The sequence below is a fragment of the Lissotriton vulgaris genome, chromosome 3_1 (assembly GCF_964263255.1).
Source record: "Lissotriton vulgaris chromosome 3_1, aLisVul1.2, whole genome shotgun sequence".
In the NCBI taxonomy this organism is placed as follows: domain Eukaryota; kingdom Metazoa; phylum Chordata; class Amphibia; order Caudata; family Salamandridae; genus Lissotriton; species Lissotriton vulgaris.
This window is the reverse complement of record NC_141689.1, coordinates 938,375,741-938,395,767: the sequence shown is the minus strand read 5'-3', so window position 1 is coordinate 938,395,767 and position 20,027 is coordinate 938,375,741. Positions and strand designations below refer to the sequence as shown.

Genomic DNA, 20,027 nt, shown 5'->3' with positions numbered 1-20,027 from the left:
GATGTCACTGTCATAGTAATAGAATGTGATGGTCTGAATACTGTGGGATGTTTAATCGTGTCCCTGGAAGCTGTGGAGATGAACAGTCATTACACTTAAGTGTTCCTACACATTCCTGCCTCTGTGTAGTCACTACAAATGGCTTGAAAATATGGTCGGGCCAAGAAGTGGAAATAGCAAAGGAACAATGGTTATTAACCTGTGGTCCGGGGACTCTTTTTTTTTTTTTTGAAAATTTCTTTATTTGCAAGTTAGGTCACTGCACATAACACCGGGGACTCTTGGGGTCTGGAACTGCTTATAAAGTTAAAAAATATTAACAGATTAATAAATTGTATATAAATAATGAAGTACAATTGAAAATTGGTAAATGTTCTATAAATGTGAAGGAATTTAAAGTGGGAGGTAATAAATGCATCGGATTGTTCATGGGCACTGCAAGTTCATCAAACCGAATATAGTATGGACAATGAGAGGCCTCAATTGAATTTGGAAAAGTTCCACCCTTCCCATCAAAATATATATATTGTTAATATTTGTGTATTAAATACAATATTTAATTGTTTTTTTAGTGCTTGTTTCTGTATTTCCGTTTCTTTTTTGTGGCTCAAATCATTGAAAATGCTTAGGTTGGATGGGGTTCCTGGATCCAGTAATGACTCCTTGGGGGATCCCATTACACTATACTGACATTATTTTGCCTGTCAGTAAATTAATTTACAAATGTAAACTAATGATTTCTGAATAACGAGGCTGAATTTTCAGTCACAAATTGCTTTGTGAGGCGGGCTCTATGAGATTAAGCCAGACTTTACGGGTATATTTGACTACGTGAGATCTGTCTTCGTTATATTTTTTTCTGTCCTATTTTGTAATTTTGATGCATAAGTTGGCTTTGCTAAATATATTTAAATTCACCAGAATAAACATTTCAGGGCTAGTATTTACTTTAACATTGCCTATGTGAGACGTTTACATTTTCAATCCAGCATTGTGTGTGAATAGGACTGTAAGTAGGAGCCCTTCTGGCATCAAAAGAGGCCTGAGTATAGAGATTATTGAATGTGTTAGCTAATATAGCCTTATAGCCCACCTTAGCAGGCTATGCCGGCCATTAAAGGCCCGAGCCGAAGGCAAGGGCCTTTAACAAGGGAGCGGAACGTTAATGGCCGGTATATCCCAGCTAAGAAGGGCTATAAGGGTATTAGAACAGTTTGCCACTAGAGTGCAGAATGTTCTAACAAATAAAACAAAGTCCTCTCAAGTCCTTGGGGGTTTAAATCCCCTCGGGCTCCGACAAGCCTTTGATCACAGCACTATCTGTGAGCAAAAGCAACATTAGAATGTCGCTCTGCAGGCTTTTTACCACTCAATGGAGTGCTTCACATTCCATTGTTCTAAGAAAGTTAATGTGTTATTCTCAGTCAGCAAATGCTGACAACTGAAAGACAATAGGTGCAAAATATGTTGTATACAGTCAGTGAATGTCGTCTTATGTAGAGTTGTGCAGAATTATGCAAAATTATGGCACTTTCACAAATTTTGTATAAATAAATAAAACACATGAATAACTGATGTCTTTTCAAAATATTAGCAACATTTTTAATAAATTGTGGGGCACAAATCAATAAAACACGTTTTGTGCAAAAAAACTGTATATGTTGCTTAAACGAAAATCTGCACAGCAGCTTTTTTCTTTTTTTTACAGCTGAGCATTTCTGCAGAAACTCAAGGTTTTAGGCAGTGTCATTTAAAAAATTCAAACTTGAGCACTTTCTTTCAATTGAAAAATGATAAAAGCCACCCAGTTATACAAACACATTTTTTTTCATAACCATGTGGTCCCAAGTTTTTGCTTGACCATTGTAGATCAATTGCCTTTGTTTTTTTATAGCATACCTGCAAGTCTCAGATTGTGATGGCCTTGTTTTGCTGATTACAACAGATTTGTGGTGTCTCAGCAACTTTATTAAGCCATTGATCTCTTCACTCTAAACCTGGCACTGCACAGACCTGTTCTGGTGTAGTGATGCTACCTCTTTTAAGAATATGTATAAAACATGAGTGTACTCTGTTCCACACTGGTTCCTGTAACACTAGCAGACGGTTGCCAGTTTACCTTGAGAGTAAAGGACCTGATTTACAGTTTGGTGGACGTGTTACTGAGTGTGTTTAACATGAAGGATATCCCATCTATTGTATTACAAGTGCATTATATCAAGTGGTTGAAATGGAAAAATAGAAGGGTGACCAACTGTCCGTAAATTTTACGGACTGACAGTAATTTAGGCCTCTTGTCCATGAAGAATTCTTCCACGAACCCCTTTTGTCCGTAATGTCATACTTTAGAGCGAGCTGCCCCCTGCAAGCAGCCTGAGAGTTCGGTAACTCTCACTGCAGCTCGTGCACCTGCTGTGATCAGAGGCCTGCAGTAGCCCCTCCCCAACCTGACACAGGCTGCTATCGGCCCATTATCATTCTGTATGTTGGCCTTAATATCACATACAGAATGATAATGGGCCAGTGACAGCATTTACTGGGCCTCCTCCTGCCACAACCGAGGGCATGGCAAACTGCTTTTGTTAATGGGCTTCTGTCACTTAACTCTGGGGAGGGGTGGAGGTTTCATTTTGACACGTTACCCAGGTGCATCCAATATGCAAATGCAGGTATTTAAGTTTCACTCCAACACACAACAGATGCAGTGCAAGGTTGTCTCAACCTAAAATAAACTTATTTTGACTTGTGCTTGTGTTGGTTGTTTATTTACTTATGTAGTATTATTGCACGACCTCCTCTGATGTGTCTGTAAAATGTACTTTTATCCCAAGGTTTTGCCCTGAATTCTGACCTTCTGTCCTGAATTTTGACCCTTTATCCTGAATTTATTCACTCATTGTCCTGAATTTGCACCCACGCCAGTTGGTCACCCTACAGAGTACAAGGGTAGATCCTCCACTACTGCAGAGGAGTGTTGCCCACTGCTTTCTCGCACTGCGAGAAAGCCAAAACATAAACTAGTAATAACTTTTGACTATTACCATTTAATGTTTCTTTCCGCAATGTGGGTGGGCGGGTGAGCGGAGCTGCCTGGGCAGGAGTGGTTTGCCCACTCCTGACTACGCATGACTGGTTTGGTCGGCCCTTTCAGGCCGCCCAAACCAGTCATGCGCACTCTGCACTTCTCCATGCAGGCTGCATTGCAGCCTACATCGAGAACATGCCATCCCCTACAGCCTACAGCCCCTGGCTGGGCGACATCCTGACCAAGCACAATGCCCCACTGGAGCGTTGTGATTGGCTTAAGGTAGGGGAGGGAGGCTGCCTGCTTCCTGTTCCTGCCAGAGGCAGGAGAGCAGGAGCAGTGAAAATGCGGGACACTTGCCCGGCAGAAAGGTAGGTTTTAATTCTTTTTTATTTTGTATTTTTGAGCCCCCCTCCCCGCGTGATCCCCCCTCGCCAAGCGAACTCGCGCTCACCCTCCTACCCGCGAGCCTTGCCGGCCGCGACTGCCACAGTACCTGCTTTTTTCTGAGAAGTGCTGATACTCTCCAAATAAAAGTATTATGTTTCTCTTGTGAAGTGCAGGTACTCTTCCTCTCCAAATAAAAAAGTGGCGGTACTCAGTACCAGACAGTAGCACTGATAATATCCAACTGCACCTATAGAACGGCAGACAGAATATCCTTCACGATAGTGACGGAGTAGCCCGTCCTCCAAATGCTACCACAGGCCAAAAGTTAAAGGAGGGGTGAAAACTGTAATTAATGTAAGATTTATAGCTGGACATTAAAACTTACAGCATCCAATTGACACACTTTTTGCGTACTGTTTTTCGTAGCTTGTGCAGAAGACCCTGATTGTCCCCCTGGCTCCTTCCTGACTCCTTTTCTGCAGGCAGTGTACCTCTTCATACAGTATATCATCATGGTCAACTTGCTAATTGCATTCTTTAAGTAAGTACAGAAAACGTTACAACATTTAGATTTTCCTTGACTGCACAGTGAATAGCAATATGTTATTAAAGACAAGGACACCGATGTTACCTGCAGTTTCCTTTTAATTGCCATACACACTGAAGCAACTATCACCAATCGTGAACGATGTATCTCAAACACAATTACACAATTACACAATTCTTTTGATATGGCCTCTTTTAAATGCTGCTTTTGGTTAGCTAAGTGTACTTTTCTCGGAGCCTATGCACTAATCTGTATTCTATTGTTTCACATATGTAATATATATTTGCTGAATGAGGAGTGCGTTTAGAACCCGGTGGAGTCTTCAGTGGTCCACCAGGGGCCCACCATAGTTTAGGAATGGCCACCCTATTTCAAGATCCCTGCTTTCATGGTGGCCTAAAGGTTTGCAGAATAGGTGCTACATTTAAAGTCCTCGCCCAACAAGGCTATTTGTACTCCCAAAGTAGGAGTCTGTTTTCTCAATATAAAAAAAAATAGTTCAGCATGCACGGAGTTTCCCCGTGTATAGTGGCCATACAACATTTTCAATGCCCTTATCCACCAGACAGCAGGGAAAATGAGCGACAGTTGCCCCCCTTGAATAAGGTGGGAAGACCATCATTGTGGTCGGGTGGCCCCCTTAGTGGAGAGGACACCAGACCAGGGGTTTATACCAGGAGAGCTAGCGGTTGCTTTTCTGTTATAAACTTTGAACTTTCCTGGTCTTTAAATAGAGCAGGAGAGCTGTGAGTTTGGATGGTGGGCTCTGAATTGTGTAAAATGCTCTCACCACAGCAAGCTCTAATTAAGGTCCTACCTAGGTTTGTAGTTTTATTTGGTTTTATCATGTTATTCATTGTTGATCTGTATTTTCTCACTGTTTGCTACAGAATTATTTGCTTTTTGCAAACTTTTATTTGACACTTTGGTGTGTATGAATGCATGTGTTATTTGTATGGTGCTAAACTAGCAGTGATGAATCAGGTCAAATCTCCATACGCTCTTATTTATCTGACTGTTTTTCCAGATCCCCTGACAATAGAGGGTCTTTCCAACCTTGCATCTTTCAGATCCCCTCATGAGCTGCAATACCTCATTCATGTCTACCTTTTGCCTGTAGTTTCAAGCATCCGTTTTTGAACTTGCACCTGGAGCCAGCACTAGTCAAGCATCCTTGCTACAAATGAGTACTGGGGTCTTCGCCTTCCCTCATCTCTGCTCAGTTCGAATGATTTCAGGAGCTCAGTCCAGTTCTCCGTTAAGATGAAGTTACCTTACTCATCCAATAGGATTTACATTATAAAGAACCAATTCAGGCTATAAAGGTCGTTCACTTCACAATAGCATCCTTTTATCACGAGAGCGACTGTGATGCACACTGTTCCATCTTTGGAAAATAAAAAGGAGAAAAGGAATGCAAGGAAAGGAATAAAAGTTGAGAATGGGAAGTTGGGATCCTGGGCAGTAGTTTGAAGGAGACAAATGATGTACAATATATATATATATATTTTAAAGAGATGTAGACCCCCAGCAGATCTAAAACATGAAGGGGATGTGCCAGAAATCAGGGAATAGATTAACAGATCGAGTTCAGACAACCATAGAGCACTGGGCATGGGGTCTAGAGGTCTATTGGTCTGCGGGATAAGTGCGTGAGATGGCATGGATTACTGGAATACGTTCAGTGAAGGATGTTGTAAAAAATTGACAGAATTTGGAAGGATGAGGTGGACTCTAGATTGTGTGTTGTAGGGAGGCATTGGGGCAGTAAATAGTGTGGCTATAATGTTGCTTTAATTAATGCTTTTTGAGAATAAGTATGTGGCAAAATCATTTGCTCACACTTATTAGGCATTTTTCTCTTATTCAGTCTTATTTCAGTGTCTGCGTGTGGGGATACGAATGGCTGTCCTACTAGTGGTTGGGAGGGCATTGTAGTAAAACCCACTTTATTATAGCCTTATAGCCCACTGTAGCGTGCTATACCGGCTATTAAAGATCCACTCCAGCATTAAAGGGGGCGGGACTTTAATGGCCGGTATAGCCCAGCTACGAAGGGCTATAAAGCTATTAGAACATTCTTCTGTGTGGGTTCCTTGCTCACTTTGCCACTGGATTCAAGCTAGCCTGGCTGATGAAGGGCGTTACCCAGAAACCGGTGCCAGGATGCTTGTTTCCTGTTCAGGGAAGACCTGGCTTGGCAGTTCGGGCTGGACATGAGGCACAGGGTCAAGACTGATTTGCATATAGCTGGGTCTGAACAAAGGTGGCAAAGTGAGCTACAGAATGATGATGGATTCAACCCTGATCTGTGACTGGGGATGAGTGTTTGAAAAGTTTCAGCACTCCATCCATCATCTCCTTGTGTTTGTGTTGTTCGCCCTAAGTTGGCAGGGTATGCCCAGACGTGGGTCCCTTGCCCACTTTGCCACTGGATTCAAGCTAGCCTGGCTGATGACGGCTGATTAGCCAGAAACCGGTCCCAGGGTGCTTTTTTCCGGTCCAGGGAAGACATGGCTTGGCAGTTCGGGCTGGACTGTTCCCATGAGGTACAGGGTCAGACTGATTTGCATATGGCCATGTCTGAACTGGGGTGGCAGAGTGAGCTAAAGAATGATGATGGATTCAACCCAGATCAGTTGACTGGGGTTGAGTAGTCTCAATGTTCAACACTACGACCATCATCCCCTTTGGTTTTGCTTTGTTCTCCCTACTTTGGCAGGGTATGCCCAGACATTGTGGGTCCCTTGCTCACCTTGTCACTTGATTCAAGCTAGCCTGGCTAATGACGGCTGATTAGCCAGAAACCGGTCCCAGGATGCTTGTTTCCGGTCCATGGAAGACATGGCTTGGCAGTTGGGTCTGGACTGTTCCCATGAGGCACAGGGTCAGACTAATCTGCATATGGCCATGTCTGAACTGGGGTGGCAGAGTGAGCTAAAGAATGATGATGGATTAAAGTGCTTGCAATGTTCAACACTCCGCCCATCATCCCCTTTGGTTTTACCCAGAAACCAGTCCCAGGATGCTTGTTTCTAGTTCAGGGAAGACCTGGCTTGGCAGCTTGGGCTCGACTGTTCCCATGAGGCACAGGGTCAAGACTGATTTGAATATAGCTGGGTCTGGACTGAGGTGGCAAAGTGAGCTACACAATGATGATGGAATCAACCCAGATCTGTGACTCGTGGTGAGTGTCTGAAAAGTTTCAGCACTCCGTCCATCATCTCCTTGTGTTTGCTTTGTTCGCCCTAAGTTGGCAAGGAAAGCCCAGACGTGGCTCCCTTGCTCACTTTGCCACTGGATTCAAGCTAGCCTGGCTGATGAAGGGTGTTACCCAAAAACCAGTCAAAGGATGCTTGTTTCCGGCTCAGGGAAGACCTGGCTTGGCAGTTCGGGCTGGACTGTTCCCATGAGGCACAGGGTCAAGACTGATTTGCTTATAGCTGGGTCTGAACTGAGGTGGCGAAGTGACCTAAAGAATGGTGATGGGTTCAACCCAGATCTGCGACTGGGGGTGAGTGTCTGAAAAGTTTCAGCACTCCGTCCATCATCTCCTTGTGTTTGCTTTGTTTGTCCTAAGTTGGCAGGGTAAGCCCAGACGTGGGTCCCATGCTCACTTTGCCACAGTATTCAAGCTAGCCTGGCTGATGAAGGGTCTTACCCAGAAACCGGTCCCAGGATGCTTGTTTCTGGTTCAGGGAAGACCTGGCTTGGCAGTTCGAGCTGGACTGTTCCCATGAGGCACAGGGTCAAGACTTATTTGCATATAGCTGGGTCTGAACTGAGGTGGTGAAATAAGCTAAAGAATGATGATGGATTCAACCCAGATATGTGACTAGCGGTGAGTGTCTGAATAGTTTCAGCACTCCATCCATCATCTCCTTGTTTTTGCTTTATTAGAACCTTCTGCCACTAGAGAGCAGAATATTCTAACAAATTATACAAAGGCCTTTCGGAGCCTGAGGGGATTGAAATCCCCTAGGGCTCCGAGAGGCCTTTGTTTAAACAACATTGGAATATTGCGTTGCGGGCCTTTACCGGCCCGTAGAAGCACGGAGTACTCCAATTTCTGCAATGGAGTGCTCCACATTCCAATGTTCTAATGCATCTTAAAGTATTTTTTTCATTATGTGAGAGATGTGCTTTTATCTGATCACTGCATAGAATGAGGTGTACCTGTGTGAGTGGAGGGTGAGCAGTCTGTGCATGTGAGTGCAGGGTTAGCAGTGTACTCATGTGATTGCAGTGACCAGAGTGCATCTGTATGTGCAAAAGTGTGTCACTATAAGTGCTGGAAGAGGGATTAGAGTGCAGGGTGCGATAGTAGCCCATGTGAGCGCAGGGTTAGATGTGTGTAAGTGCAGGGGCGGTTCTGTGTGAGGGCTATATAAGGGTTGCGTCCAATTGAGAGCAAGGAGTGTGGTTTGCATACAGGAGTGCAGGGTGAGCGATGTGGGCGTGTGGGTGCAGGTTGAGTGGTGGGCCCCTGTAAGAGCAGGTTGAGCAGTGTATACTGCTGGATGAAAGTCGTGCCCGTGTGAATACAAGCTGAGCAGTTGTCCTTTGAGTGCACTATGCAGCCACACACGCAATATATATCTGTATTGCCAGTGTTTGTTGAAGTGTGTAATAAGTCAGGCCGTTGAGGAGACTAGACAATATTTGAAGCTGTATTGTACAGTAGGCCAGCGAAGAGTCAGATTAGATGGCCCCGGACCCTGATCCTCGCATGAATGCTTTGAGTCTGTAAATAAACAATTCCGTTGGTTTTTGCTACAAAGTCCAGCGAAACGTGACTTCCACTGTGCCAACGTTTATCCTTTTAGTTTTATTACAGTTTATTTGCCTGGAGTCTGCCACGCAGTCAGGTCATGAATTTGCTGTCAGAGTCCAAAATGGAGGCGTCACCTGAAGGGCAATAATAACACCGCATAGTCTGATTGCGTCCCTTCCAGTGTGTTTCTTTATCTTGGCTCAGCCCTGTAACCTGCGAATTAAAAAAAAAGTTATTTGTGCCAGAGCAGTTTCGAGAATAAATACATTAACCATACGCCCTTAGGTAGAAAAGGTTGTATTTCTGAACTGCTCCGGGTAAATCAGATACATACAAATGAAGTAAAGAAGCACGAGGACAGATTATTGATCGTTGTTGAGGGCATTCCAGTCACCTGGTTAATTTGTAAAAAAAAAAAAAAAAAAAAGAAAGAAAGTGCCGGGGCTCTCGTTAGGAGACAGCTTGCACCAGCTCATTTCTCCTGTTGGCGCCGCCTAAAACAAAACCAACTACTAACAATGAAAGTGAGGGGAGGATGTGGCATAATGGCCAGAACTGCCGACTTCAGATTTGGACGAACCAAGTTCAATCATGGGGTCATCTCGACATCCTGTGATTCTGGGCAAATCACTTCATCACCCCATGCCTACCATAAATTAATGTGTCCTTAACTGGTGCTTATGAAAAACGCTGGTGTTGATGATTAAGTGTACGGTGCTGAGCACTGGAAACCGCCTGCTCGAATTAAGCTCTGAAATTGCTGGAGCGCCCTTGACGAATGCTGCACAGGAGATTATTTAATATTATGAAGTCCACACAGAAGAGGATCCTAAGATGCTGAATGACGAGGCCATTTTTGCGGAATATAGACTGATGGGAGAAAAGTCAAAGGTGTTCAAGAAAACATTGAATATAAAAAGTGTATTTTTTGTATATGAACATCAAAAGATACCAAGGTCTGGATTACGAGTGTTCTAGGTGGGGGCTATTTATGCCAGTTGTTAATTTGAGCCAGGGGTTGCAGTTGGGGTCCACGGCGCTCATTTTTTGGAACCAACACTTAATTTTCCTCATAAGACTTTGACCACTAGCACAGGAGAGAAAAAGAACAACAAGCATTTGCAATGCAATAGGTCTCGCATCAGGAAAGTTTGAGTTATTTGTACTGTACGTGACAAATTTGTTATTTATGTGTTATTTTTGAAAATTGTGAAATTAATAGCTTTGTCATTTACAATGGTAGTACTTTTATTTTTTGAAAATGTGGCATCCATATATTTTTAATGCAATATGTTTTGTATTTAAATGACTTAGAAGTATTGATTTTACAAATAATGTTTTTTTTTAATTATTAATACTTAAATAAAAGTTATTGTAATGTATAATGGCAATAGCTTAAACTTTTGTAAATAACTTTTGTGAAAATTATGCTCAGTGTATTTTTATCGTGACTAAAACATAAGAACAGAAGTGAAATATCAAAATTTTTTGGGGACATTTGTAATAAAGCTTATAACATTGAGAGAACATATTTGAACCAGTTGTTGTTGAATGTTTGCACAGATTGATACTGTGGTGGCGCTGAGTGATGTGGTGGCGACAAGTGATGCTGTGGCGTTCAGTGATGCGGTAGTAGCGCATAGTGATGTTGTGGTGCCCTTGAGTGATGCTGTTGTTGTGCGATAGATAGATAGAGTGAGGTCAATAGATAGATGGAGTGAGGGCGATAGATGGTTGGAGTGAGGGCGATAGATGGATGTAGTGAGGGCGATAGATGGATGTAGTGAGGGCGATAGATGGACGGAGTGAGGGCGATAGATACAGTGAGGGCGAAAGATAGAGTAAGGGCGATAGATAGATGTGTGTAGTTGTGTGTGTGTGGTTGTATGAGTGTTGTTGTATGTGTGTGCATGCATGGTTGTATGTATGTGAGTGTGCGATTACAGAAGGATGTATGTGGAAGAGAGCAGCAGATCAGAATATTATAAGAGAACAGGGAGTTAAAGAAGGATGCGTGTTGAAGAGATCAGCAGTTCAGCACGGTAGAAGAGAACACGGAGTTAGAGAAGTTGGCGGTGGAAGGGAACAGCAGATCAGCACGGGAGAAGTAGGCGGATGAAAGATAGCTTAGCACAGGAGAAGAGAAGAGAACAGGGAGTTAGAGAAGGAGGTGAGGTGGAAGTTAGAGAAGGAGGTGAGGTGGAAGAGAGCAGCAGATTAGCACAGCAGAAGAGAACAGTGAGTTAAAGAAGGAGGAGGGTTGGAATAGAATAGCAGATCAGCACAGGAGAAGAGAGCAGGGAGTTACAGAAGGAGGTGGTGTAAAAAAACAGCAGATCAGTAGAGGAGTAGAGAACAGGGAGTTAGAGAAGGAGGTGGGGTGAAAGAACAGCAGATCAGCATAGGTGAAGAGAAAAGGGAGTTAGAGAAGAAGGCGGGTGAACGAGAACAGCAGATCAGCACAGGAGAAGAGAACAGGGAGTTAGAGAAGTAGGCGGATGGAAGATAGCTTAAAGATTATCACAGGAGAAGAGAACATAGAGTTAAAGAAGGATGCGGGTGGAAGAGAGCAGCAGATCAGCACAGGAGAAGAGAACATGGAGTTAAATAAGGAGGTGGGTGGAAAAGAGGAGCTGATCAGCACATGAGAAGAGAACAGGGAGTTAAGTAAGGAAGCGGATGGAAGAGAACATCATATTTGCACATGAGAAGAGAACATTGAATTTGAGAAGGGGGCGGGGTGAATGAAACCAGCAGTTTAGCACAGGAGAAGAGAAAAGGGAGTTAGAGAAGGAGGCGGGTGAAAGAGAACAGCAGATCAGCACAGGAGAAGAGAAAAGGGAGTTAGAGAAGAAGGCGGGTGAAAGAGAACAGCAGATCAGCACAGGAGAAGAGAACAGGGAGTTAGAGAAGTAGGCAAATGGAAGATAGCTTAAAGGTTATCACAGGAGAAGAGAACAGAGTTCAAGAAGGATGTGGATGGAAGAGAGCAGCAGAACAGCACAGGAGAAGAGAACAGGGAGTTAAAGAAGGAGGTGGGGTGGAAGAGAGCAGCAGATCAGCACAGGAGAAGAGAACAGGTAGTTGAAGAAGGAGGCGGGTGGAAGAGAACAGCAGATCGGCACAGTAGAAGAGAAGAGAACATGGAGTTAGAGAAGGAGGTGATGTGGAAGAGAGCAGCAGATCAGCACAGCAAAAGAGAACAGGGAGTTAGAGAATGAGGCGGTCTAATAGAGCAGTAGATTAGTATGGGAGAATAGAAGAGAACAGGGAATTAGAGAAGGAGGTGGGTGTAAAAGCATCAGATCAGCACAGCAAAAGAGAACAGGGAGTTAGAGAATGAGGCGGTCTAATAGAGCAGTATTAGATTAGTATTGGAGAATAGAAGAGAACAGGGAATTAGAGAAGGAGGTGGGTGTAAGAGAGCATCAGATCAGCACAGCAAAAGAGAACAGGGAGTTAAAGAAGGAGGTGGGGTGGAATAGAGCAGCAGATCAGCACAGGAGAAGAGAAGAGAACAGTGAGTTAAAGAAGGAGGAGGGGTGGAATAGAATAGCAGATCAGCAGAGGAGAAGAGAGCAGGGAGTTACAGAAGGAGGCGGTGTAAAAAAACAGCAGACCAGTAGAGGAGTAGAGAACAGGGAGTTAGAGAAAGAGGTGGGGTGAAAGAGAACAGTAGATCAGTACTGGAGAAGAGAAAAGGGAGTTATAGAAGAAGGAGGATGGAAGAGAGCAGATCAGCACGGGAGAACAGAACATGGAGTTAAAGAAGGAGGCGGGTGGAAGAGATCAGCAGATCAGCACAGGTGAAGAGAACATGGAGCTAAAGAAGGATGTGTAGGGGAAGAGAACAGCAGATCAGCACTGGAGAAGAGAACAGAGATTTAAAGATGGAGGTGGGGTGGAAGAGAACAGCAGATCAGCACAAAAGAAGAGAAAAGGGAGTTAGAGAAGGAGGCGGGTGAAAGAGAACAGCAGATCAGCACGAGAGAAGAGAAAAGGAAGTTAGAGAAGGAGGCGGTTGAACGAGAACAGCAGATCAGCACAGGAGAAAAAATAGTTAAAGAAGGATGCGGGGTGGAAGAGAACAGCAGATTAGCACATGAAAAGAGAACAGGGAGTTAGTGATTGATGCTGGAGGAAGAGAGCAGCAGATCCGCATTTGAGAAGAGAACAGGGAGTTAGAGAAGGAGGTTGTGGAAAGGAACAGCAGATCAGCACAGGGTGGAAGAGAACAGCAGATTAGCACATGAAACGAGAACAGGGAGTTAGTGAATGATGCTGGAGGAAGAGAGCAGCAGATCAGCATGTGAGAAGAGAACAGGGAGTTAGAGAAGGAGGTTGTGGAAAGGAACAGCAGATCAGCACAGGAGAAAAAACAGGGAGTTAAAGGAGGAGGTGGGGTGGAAGAGAGGAGCAGATCAGCACAGGAGAAGAGAAGAGACCAGGGAGTTAAAGAAGGAGGTGGGGTGGAAGAGAGCAGCAGATCAGCACAGGAGAAGAGACCAGGGAGTTAAAGAAGGAGGCGGATATATTAAATAGCAGCAGATCAGCACAGGGGAAGAGAAGAGAACTGGGAGCTAGAGAAGAAGGCAGTTGGAAGAGAGCATCAGTTCAGCTCAGGAGAAGAGAAGAGACTAGGGAGTTGGAGAAGGAGGTGGGTGGCAGAGAGCAGCGTAACATCACAGCAGAAGAGAACATGGAGTTAAAGAAGGAGGCGTGTGGAAGAGAGCAGCAGATCAGCACAGGAGAAGAGAACAGTGAGTTAAAGAAGGAGGCGGGTAGAAGAGAGCAGCAGATCAGCATGGGAGAAGAGAACAGGGAGTTAGAGAAGGAGGTGGGTGGAAGATAGGAGCAGATCAGCACAGCAGAAGAGAACAGGGAGTTAAAGAAGGATTTGGGGTGGAAGAGCGCAGCAGATCCACACAGGATAAGAGAACAGGGAGATAAAAAGGATGCAGGGTGGAAGAGAGCAGCAGGTCAGCACAGGAGAAAAAACAGTTAAAGAAGGAGGCGGGGTGGAAGAGAACAGCAGATTAGCACATGAAAAGAGAACAGGGAGTTAGTGAATGATGCTGGAGGAAGAGAGCAGCAGATCCGCATGTGAGAAGAGAACAGGGAGTTAAAGAAGGAGGTTGTGGAAAGGAACAGCAGATCAGCACAGGAGAAAAGACAGGGAGTTAAAGGAGGAGGTGGGGTGGAAGAGAGGAGCAGATGAGCACAGGATAAGAGAAGCGAACCGGGATTTAAAGAAGGATTTGGGGTGGATGAGAGCAGCAGATCAGCACAGGAGAAGAGAAGAGACCAGGGAGTTAAAGAAGGAGGTGGGGTGGAAGAAAGCAGCAGATCAGCACAGGAGAAGAGACCAGGGAGTTAAAGAAGGAGGCGGATATAAGATAGCAGCAGATCAGCACAGGGGAAGAGAAGAGAACTGGGAGCTAGAGAAGAAGGCAGTTGGAAGAGAGCATCAGTTCAGCTCAGGAGAAGAGAAGAGACTAGGGAGTTGGAGAAGGAGGTGGGTGGCAGAGAGCAGCATAACATCAAGCAGAAGAGAACATGGAGTTAAAGAAGGAGGCGGGTGGAAGAGAGCAGCAGATTAGCACAGGAGAAGAGAACAGTGAGTTAGAGAAGGAGGCAGAGTGGAAGAGAGCAGCAGATCAGCATGGGAGAAGAGAAGAGAACAGGGAGTTAGAGAAGGAGGTGGGTGGAAGATAGGAGCAGATCAGCACAGCAGAAGAGAACAGGGAGTTAAAGAAGGATTTGGGGTGGAAGAGCGCAGCAGATCCGCACAGGATAAGAGAACAGGGAGTTAAAAAAGATGCGGGGTGGAAGAGAGCAGCAGGTCAGCAGTGGGCTAAAAGAAGAGAACAGGGAGTTAGAGAATGAGGCGGTGTAATAGAGCAGTAGATTAGTACGGGAGAATAGAAGAGAACAGGGAATTCGAAAAGGAGGTGGGTGGAACAGAGCATCAGATCAGCACAGCAAAAGAGAACAGGGAGTTAAAGAAGGAGGTGGGGTGGAAGAGAGCATCAGATTAGCACAGGAGAAGAGAACAGTGAGTTAGAGAAGGATGCGATGTGGAAGAGAGCAGCAGATCAGCATAAGAGAACAGGGAGTTAAAGAATGAGATGAGGTGGAAGAGAACAGCAGGTCAGCAGAGGGCTAAAAGAAGAGAACAGGGAGTTAGAGAAGGAGGTGGGTGGAAGAGAGCAGCATATCAGCACAGCAGAAGAGAACAGGGAGTTACAGAAGGAGGTGGGTGGAAGAGAGCATCAGATCAGCACAGCATAAGAGAACAGGGAGTTACAGAAGGAGGTGGGTGGAAGAGAGCAGCAGATTAGCACAGGCGAAGAGAACATGGAGTTAAAGAAGGAGGTGGTGTTGAAGAGAGCAGCAGAACAGGACGGGAGAAGAGAACAGGGAGGTAGAGAAGGAGGCCGGTTGAAGAGAGCAGCAGATCAGCTCTGGAGAAGAGAAGTGAACAGGGAGTTAGAGAAGTAGTTGGGTGGAAGAGAGCAGCAGATCAGCACAGGAGAATAGAACAGGGAGTTTGAGAAAGAGGCGAGTGGAAGAGAACAGCAGATTAGCATAGGAGAAGAAAACAGGGAGTTAAAGAAGGAGGCGGGTTGGAAGAGAGCAGCAGATCAGCACATGAGAAGAGAAGAGAACATGGAGTTAGAGAAGGAGGCAGGGTGGAAGAGATCAGCAGTTCTGCACGTGAGAAGAGAAGACAACAGGGAGTTGGAGTTTCTTGGAAGAGAGGAACAGATCATCACTGCAGAAGAGAACAGGGAGTTAAAGAAGGAGGTGGGGTGGAAGAGACCAGCAGATCAGCAGAAGTTAACAGAGTTAAAATACAATGCAATATGTTTCTCATTTGGAAAGTTTAAGCTATTGCTATTGTAAATGACCAATTTTATTTTAATGTTTTGTTGTGGAAAGTAGTGAAAGTAATTGCTTTGTCATTTACAATGCTAATAGTTATAACTTTTGCAATTGTGACATTTGTAATGCAATATGTGTTGTATTTATGTGACTTACATGTATTGATATTACAAACACTGGTTTGGATTTGGAGGGTGGAGTTGGATTTGGAGGGTGGATTTGGAGAGTGGATTTGGAGGGTGGATTTGAAGGGTGGAGTTGAAGGGTGGAGTTGGAGCGTGGAGTTGGAGCGTGGAGTTGGAGCGTGGAGTTGGAGCGTGGAGTTGGAGGGTGGAGTTGGAGGGTGGAGTTGGCTTTTGATTTGGAGGGTGGAGTTGGCTTTTGATTTGGAGGGTGGAGTTGGAGGGTAGAGTTGGATGGTGGATTTGGATGTAGGATTTGGATTTGGAGGGTGGAGTTGGAGGGTGGAGTTGGAGGGTGGAGTTGGAGGGTGTAGTTAGTTGGAGGGTGGAGTTGGAGGGTGGAGTTGGAGGGTGGAGTTTGAGTGTGGAGTTGCATTTTGATTTTGAGGGTGGAGTTGCATTTTGAATTTGAGGGTGGAGTTGCATTTTGAGTTTGAGGGTGGAGTTGCATTGTTTGAGGGTGGAGTTTGAGGGTGGAGTTTGAGGGTGGAGTTTGAGGGTGGAGTTGGAGGGTGGAGTTTGAGGGTGGAGTTGGAGGGTGGAGTTGCATTTTGAGTTTGAGGGTGGAGTTGCATTTTGAGTTTGAGGGTGGAGTTGCATTTTGAGTTTGAGGGTGGAGTTGGAGTTTGAGGGAGGAGTTGCATTTTGAGTTTGAGGGTGGAGTTGGAGGGTGGAGTTTGAGGGTGGAGTTGGAGGGTGGAGTTGGAGGGTGGAGTTGGAGGGTGGAGTTGGAGGGTGGATTTAGAGGGTGGATTTAGAGGGTGGAGTTGGATTTGGAGGGCGGATTTGGAGGGTGGATTTAGATTGTGGAGTTTGATTTGGAGTGTGGATTTAGAGGGTGGATTTAGAGGGTGGATTTAGACAGTGGTTTTGAAGGGTGGATTTGGATTTGGAGGGTGGATTTAGAGGGTGGTTTTGGACGGGTGGAGTTGGATTTGGAGGGCGGATTTGGAGGGTGTTATTTGGAGGGTGGAGTTGGAGGGTGGAGTTGGAGGGTGGAGGTGGATTTGGAGGGTGGAGTTGGATTTGGAGGATGTATTTGGAGGGTGTATTTTGAGGGTGGATCTGGAGGGTGGATCTGGAGGGTGGATCTGGAGGGTGGAGTTGGAGGGTGGAGTTGGAGGGTGGAGTTGGATTTGGAGGGTGGATTTGGAGGGTGGAGTTGGATTTGGAGGGTGGAGCTGGAGGGTGGAGCTGGAGGGTGGAGCTGGAGGGTGGAGCTGGAGGGTGGAGTTGGAGGGTGGAGCTGGAGGGTGGAGTTGGAGGGTGGAGTTGGAGTTGGAGGGTGGATTTGGAGGGTGGATTTAGATTGTGGAGTTGGATTTGGAGTGTGGATTTAGAGGGTGGATTTAGAGGGTGGTTTTGGAGGGTGGAGTTGGATTTGGAGGGCGGATTTGGAGGGTGGATTTAGATTGTGGAGTTGGATTTGGAGTGTGGATTTGGACGTTGGAGTTGGAGGGTGGAGTTGGAGGGTGGTGTTGGAGGGTGGATTTGTAGTTGAAGGGTGTAGTTGGATGGTGGATTTGGAGTGTTGAGTTGGAGGGTGGAGTCGGAGGGTGGAGTTTGAGGGTGGTGTTGGAGGGTGGATTTGTAGTTGGAGGTTGGAGTTGGATGGTGGATTTGGAGTGTTGAGTTGGAGGGTGGAGTTGGAGTTGGAGGGTGGATTTAGATTGTGGAGTTGGATTTGGAGTGTGGATTTAGAGGGTGGATTTGGATTTGGAGGGTGGATTTAGAGGGTGGTTTTGGAGGGTGGAGTTGGATTTGTAGGGCGGATTTGGAGGGTGTATTTGGAGGGTGGAGTTAGAGGGTGGAATTAGAGGGTGGAGTTAGAGGGTGGAGTTGGAGGGTGGATTTGGAGGGTGGATTTGGATGTTGGAGTTGGAGGGTGGAGTTGGAGGGTGGTGTCGGAGGGTGGATTTGTAGTTGGAGGGTGGATTTGTAGTTGGAGGGTGGTGTTGGATGGTGGATTTGGAGTGTTGAGTTGGAGGGTGGAGTTAGAGGGTGTAGTCTGAGTGTGGATTTGGAGGGTGTAGTAGGACTTGGATTGTGGTTTTGGATGGTGGATTTGGAGGGTGGAGTTGGAGTGTGGAGTTGGAGGGTCGTTTTGGATGGTGGATTTTGAGGGTGGATTAGGAGGGTGGGTTTGGGGGGTGGAGTTGGAGGGTGGCGTTGGAGGGTGGTTTTAGAGTTGGAGGGTGGAGTTGGATCGAGCGGTGGGCGGATCGAGCAGTGGGCGGATCGAGCAGTGGGCGGATCGAGTGGTAGCGGATTGAGTGGTGGCGCTAGAGTGGTGGCGCTAGAGTGTCTGCGCTAGAAAGTGTGCGCTAGAGTGGTGGTGTATAGAGTGGTGGATAGGGTGCTGTATAGGGTGGTGGCGGATAGAGTGGTAGAGTGTTGGTGGTAGAAGGCTGTACTGTGTGTGAGAGAGAGCGTGTGTGAGAGAGAGAGAGTGTGTGTGTGAGAGAGAGTGTGTGTGTGAGAGAGAGAGTGTGTGTGAGAGAGAGTGTGTGTGAGAGAGAGTGTGTGTGTGTGTGAGAGAGTGTGTGTGTGAGAGAGAGAGTGTGTGTGAGAGAGTGTGTGTGTGTGAGAGAGAGAGAGTGTGTGTGTGTGTGAGAGAGAAAGAGTGTGTGTGTGTGTGAGAGAGAAAGAGTGTGTGTGTGTGTGAGAGTGTGTGTGCGTGTGAGAGAGAAAGTGTGAGAGAGAGTGTGAGAGAGAGTGTGAGAGCGTGTGTGTGTGTGTGTGAGAGAGAGAGAGAGTGTGTGTGTGAGAGAGAGTGTGTGAGTGTGAGAGAGTGTGTGTGTTCGTGTGTGTGTGTGTGTGTGTGTGTGTGTGCGAGTGTGTGCGAGTGAGTGTGTGTGAGAGATTTTTTTATTTATGGATTCATTGTATGCCACATACAGCTGGAGGGGGCTTACCCTGGCTGCCTGCGACTGGGTGCACAGATTCAGAAAACTGAAATGATGCCCGATACCAGATTGTTAGTATCATGTTAAATATCCGTGGAAAGCTGTTCAGAGCTGCCTCCTTGCCTTGTGTAAACACTTGGAGAATGCCTTTTTTTACAAGGAAGGGTCGCCTGGAGAATTTCCTTCTGCATCTCAAAGAAGAGGTAGTGGTAACTCTGTTGCAATAAAAGGCAGTTTTAGCAGACAAGAAAATGCATTGCAAGGATGGGAGATTGCCAGTAAATTGCGCTCAGCCTGGTGTAGACACGCAATGAGATAAAAGCACACAGTGCTACCAGCTCCTTTTGCAAAACCTACAACTCAAAGCAAAAGCTGCGCGGGCATGCCAAGTACTCACTGAACGGCGCAGAGGCTTCCGGAAGAACCTAGGCACATACAAAAGCTGGACGCTCCATTAAGCAATAACCCCGCAAAGCAGAAAAAAATCAAACCAATATGCTGATTTACCAGCTAAGTGAGGTTTTGCAACGCTGCGTGCCTTCAGATGTGTTATATGAGTTTTAATAAAGATTACATCCTCTGCAATCCTTGTCAAATTAAAGTTCATGAAAAACTATAGATTCCGTATCCTCCAGTAGAATTGCGCCCATCTCACGCGTTGAACTAAGAACATCAATGAATTGCCGGTTACATGGTGTGCGACACTGGCTCCCCGATGTTAGCTTTTCACACTGTAATGAACAATACACTATTACTACTACTATTATTACTACTATTGTCACAACAGACACCCATGTTGTTTTCTGCAGGGAGCTCCTTCCACCATCAACAAATAATAATGAGGAAAAACAGTGCTGAGCAGCCGGCACAGCAGTGCCCCTCATGTTTTAGATGAGGGGGTCACTGCACTATGCAAAAGTCTGCCCCCTTGCGAGGTCTGCCAGCCTGATACGCAGGTCTCACATCTGGCTACTTACGTGCTGTGTTGTGTTGGTGATGAGTGGATTTGATAGTGGTATAGGACAGAGTGGTGTTTTGTGTGATAGTGAAGGTGCCATTGTGTGGCAGTTGAGGTAGAAGGACGTACAGGGTGGTTTGTGGGATTTTATAGTGGTTGTTGATATCTTGAAATGCGGATTGTCACATTATTAGAGAAAGAAAAGCAAACACCAACCTTCCTCAGAAAACAGAGCCTGACATTTGACCTCCGTCTTTGAATGTGCAGCAAATGTGACAAGAAAAGAACAAGATGTATAAGCCTGTTTACAGAAAGTGAACATTCGGAACGATACAGTAAACAGGCATTCCTCCACAGAGG

At 45.6% G+C, this 20,027-nt stretch overlaps 1 protein-coding gene across 1 annotated transcript in view; it reads left to right on the top strand.

Annotated features, from left to right (window-relative positions):
* The window catches only part of TRPM6 (transient receptor potential cation channel subfamily M member 6), a 720,746-nt gene that overhangs the window by 424,992 nt on the left and 275,727 nt on the right, over positions 1-20,027 (top strand). Inside the window, exon 23 of the mRNA XM_086961279.1 lies at positions 3,842-3,956. Within this exon, the coding sequence (XP_086817405.1) occupies positions 3,842-3,956 (115 nt within the window). The remainder of the gene's footprint in view (positions 1-3,841; positions 3,957-20,027) is intronic.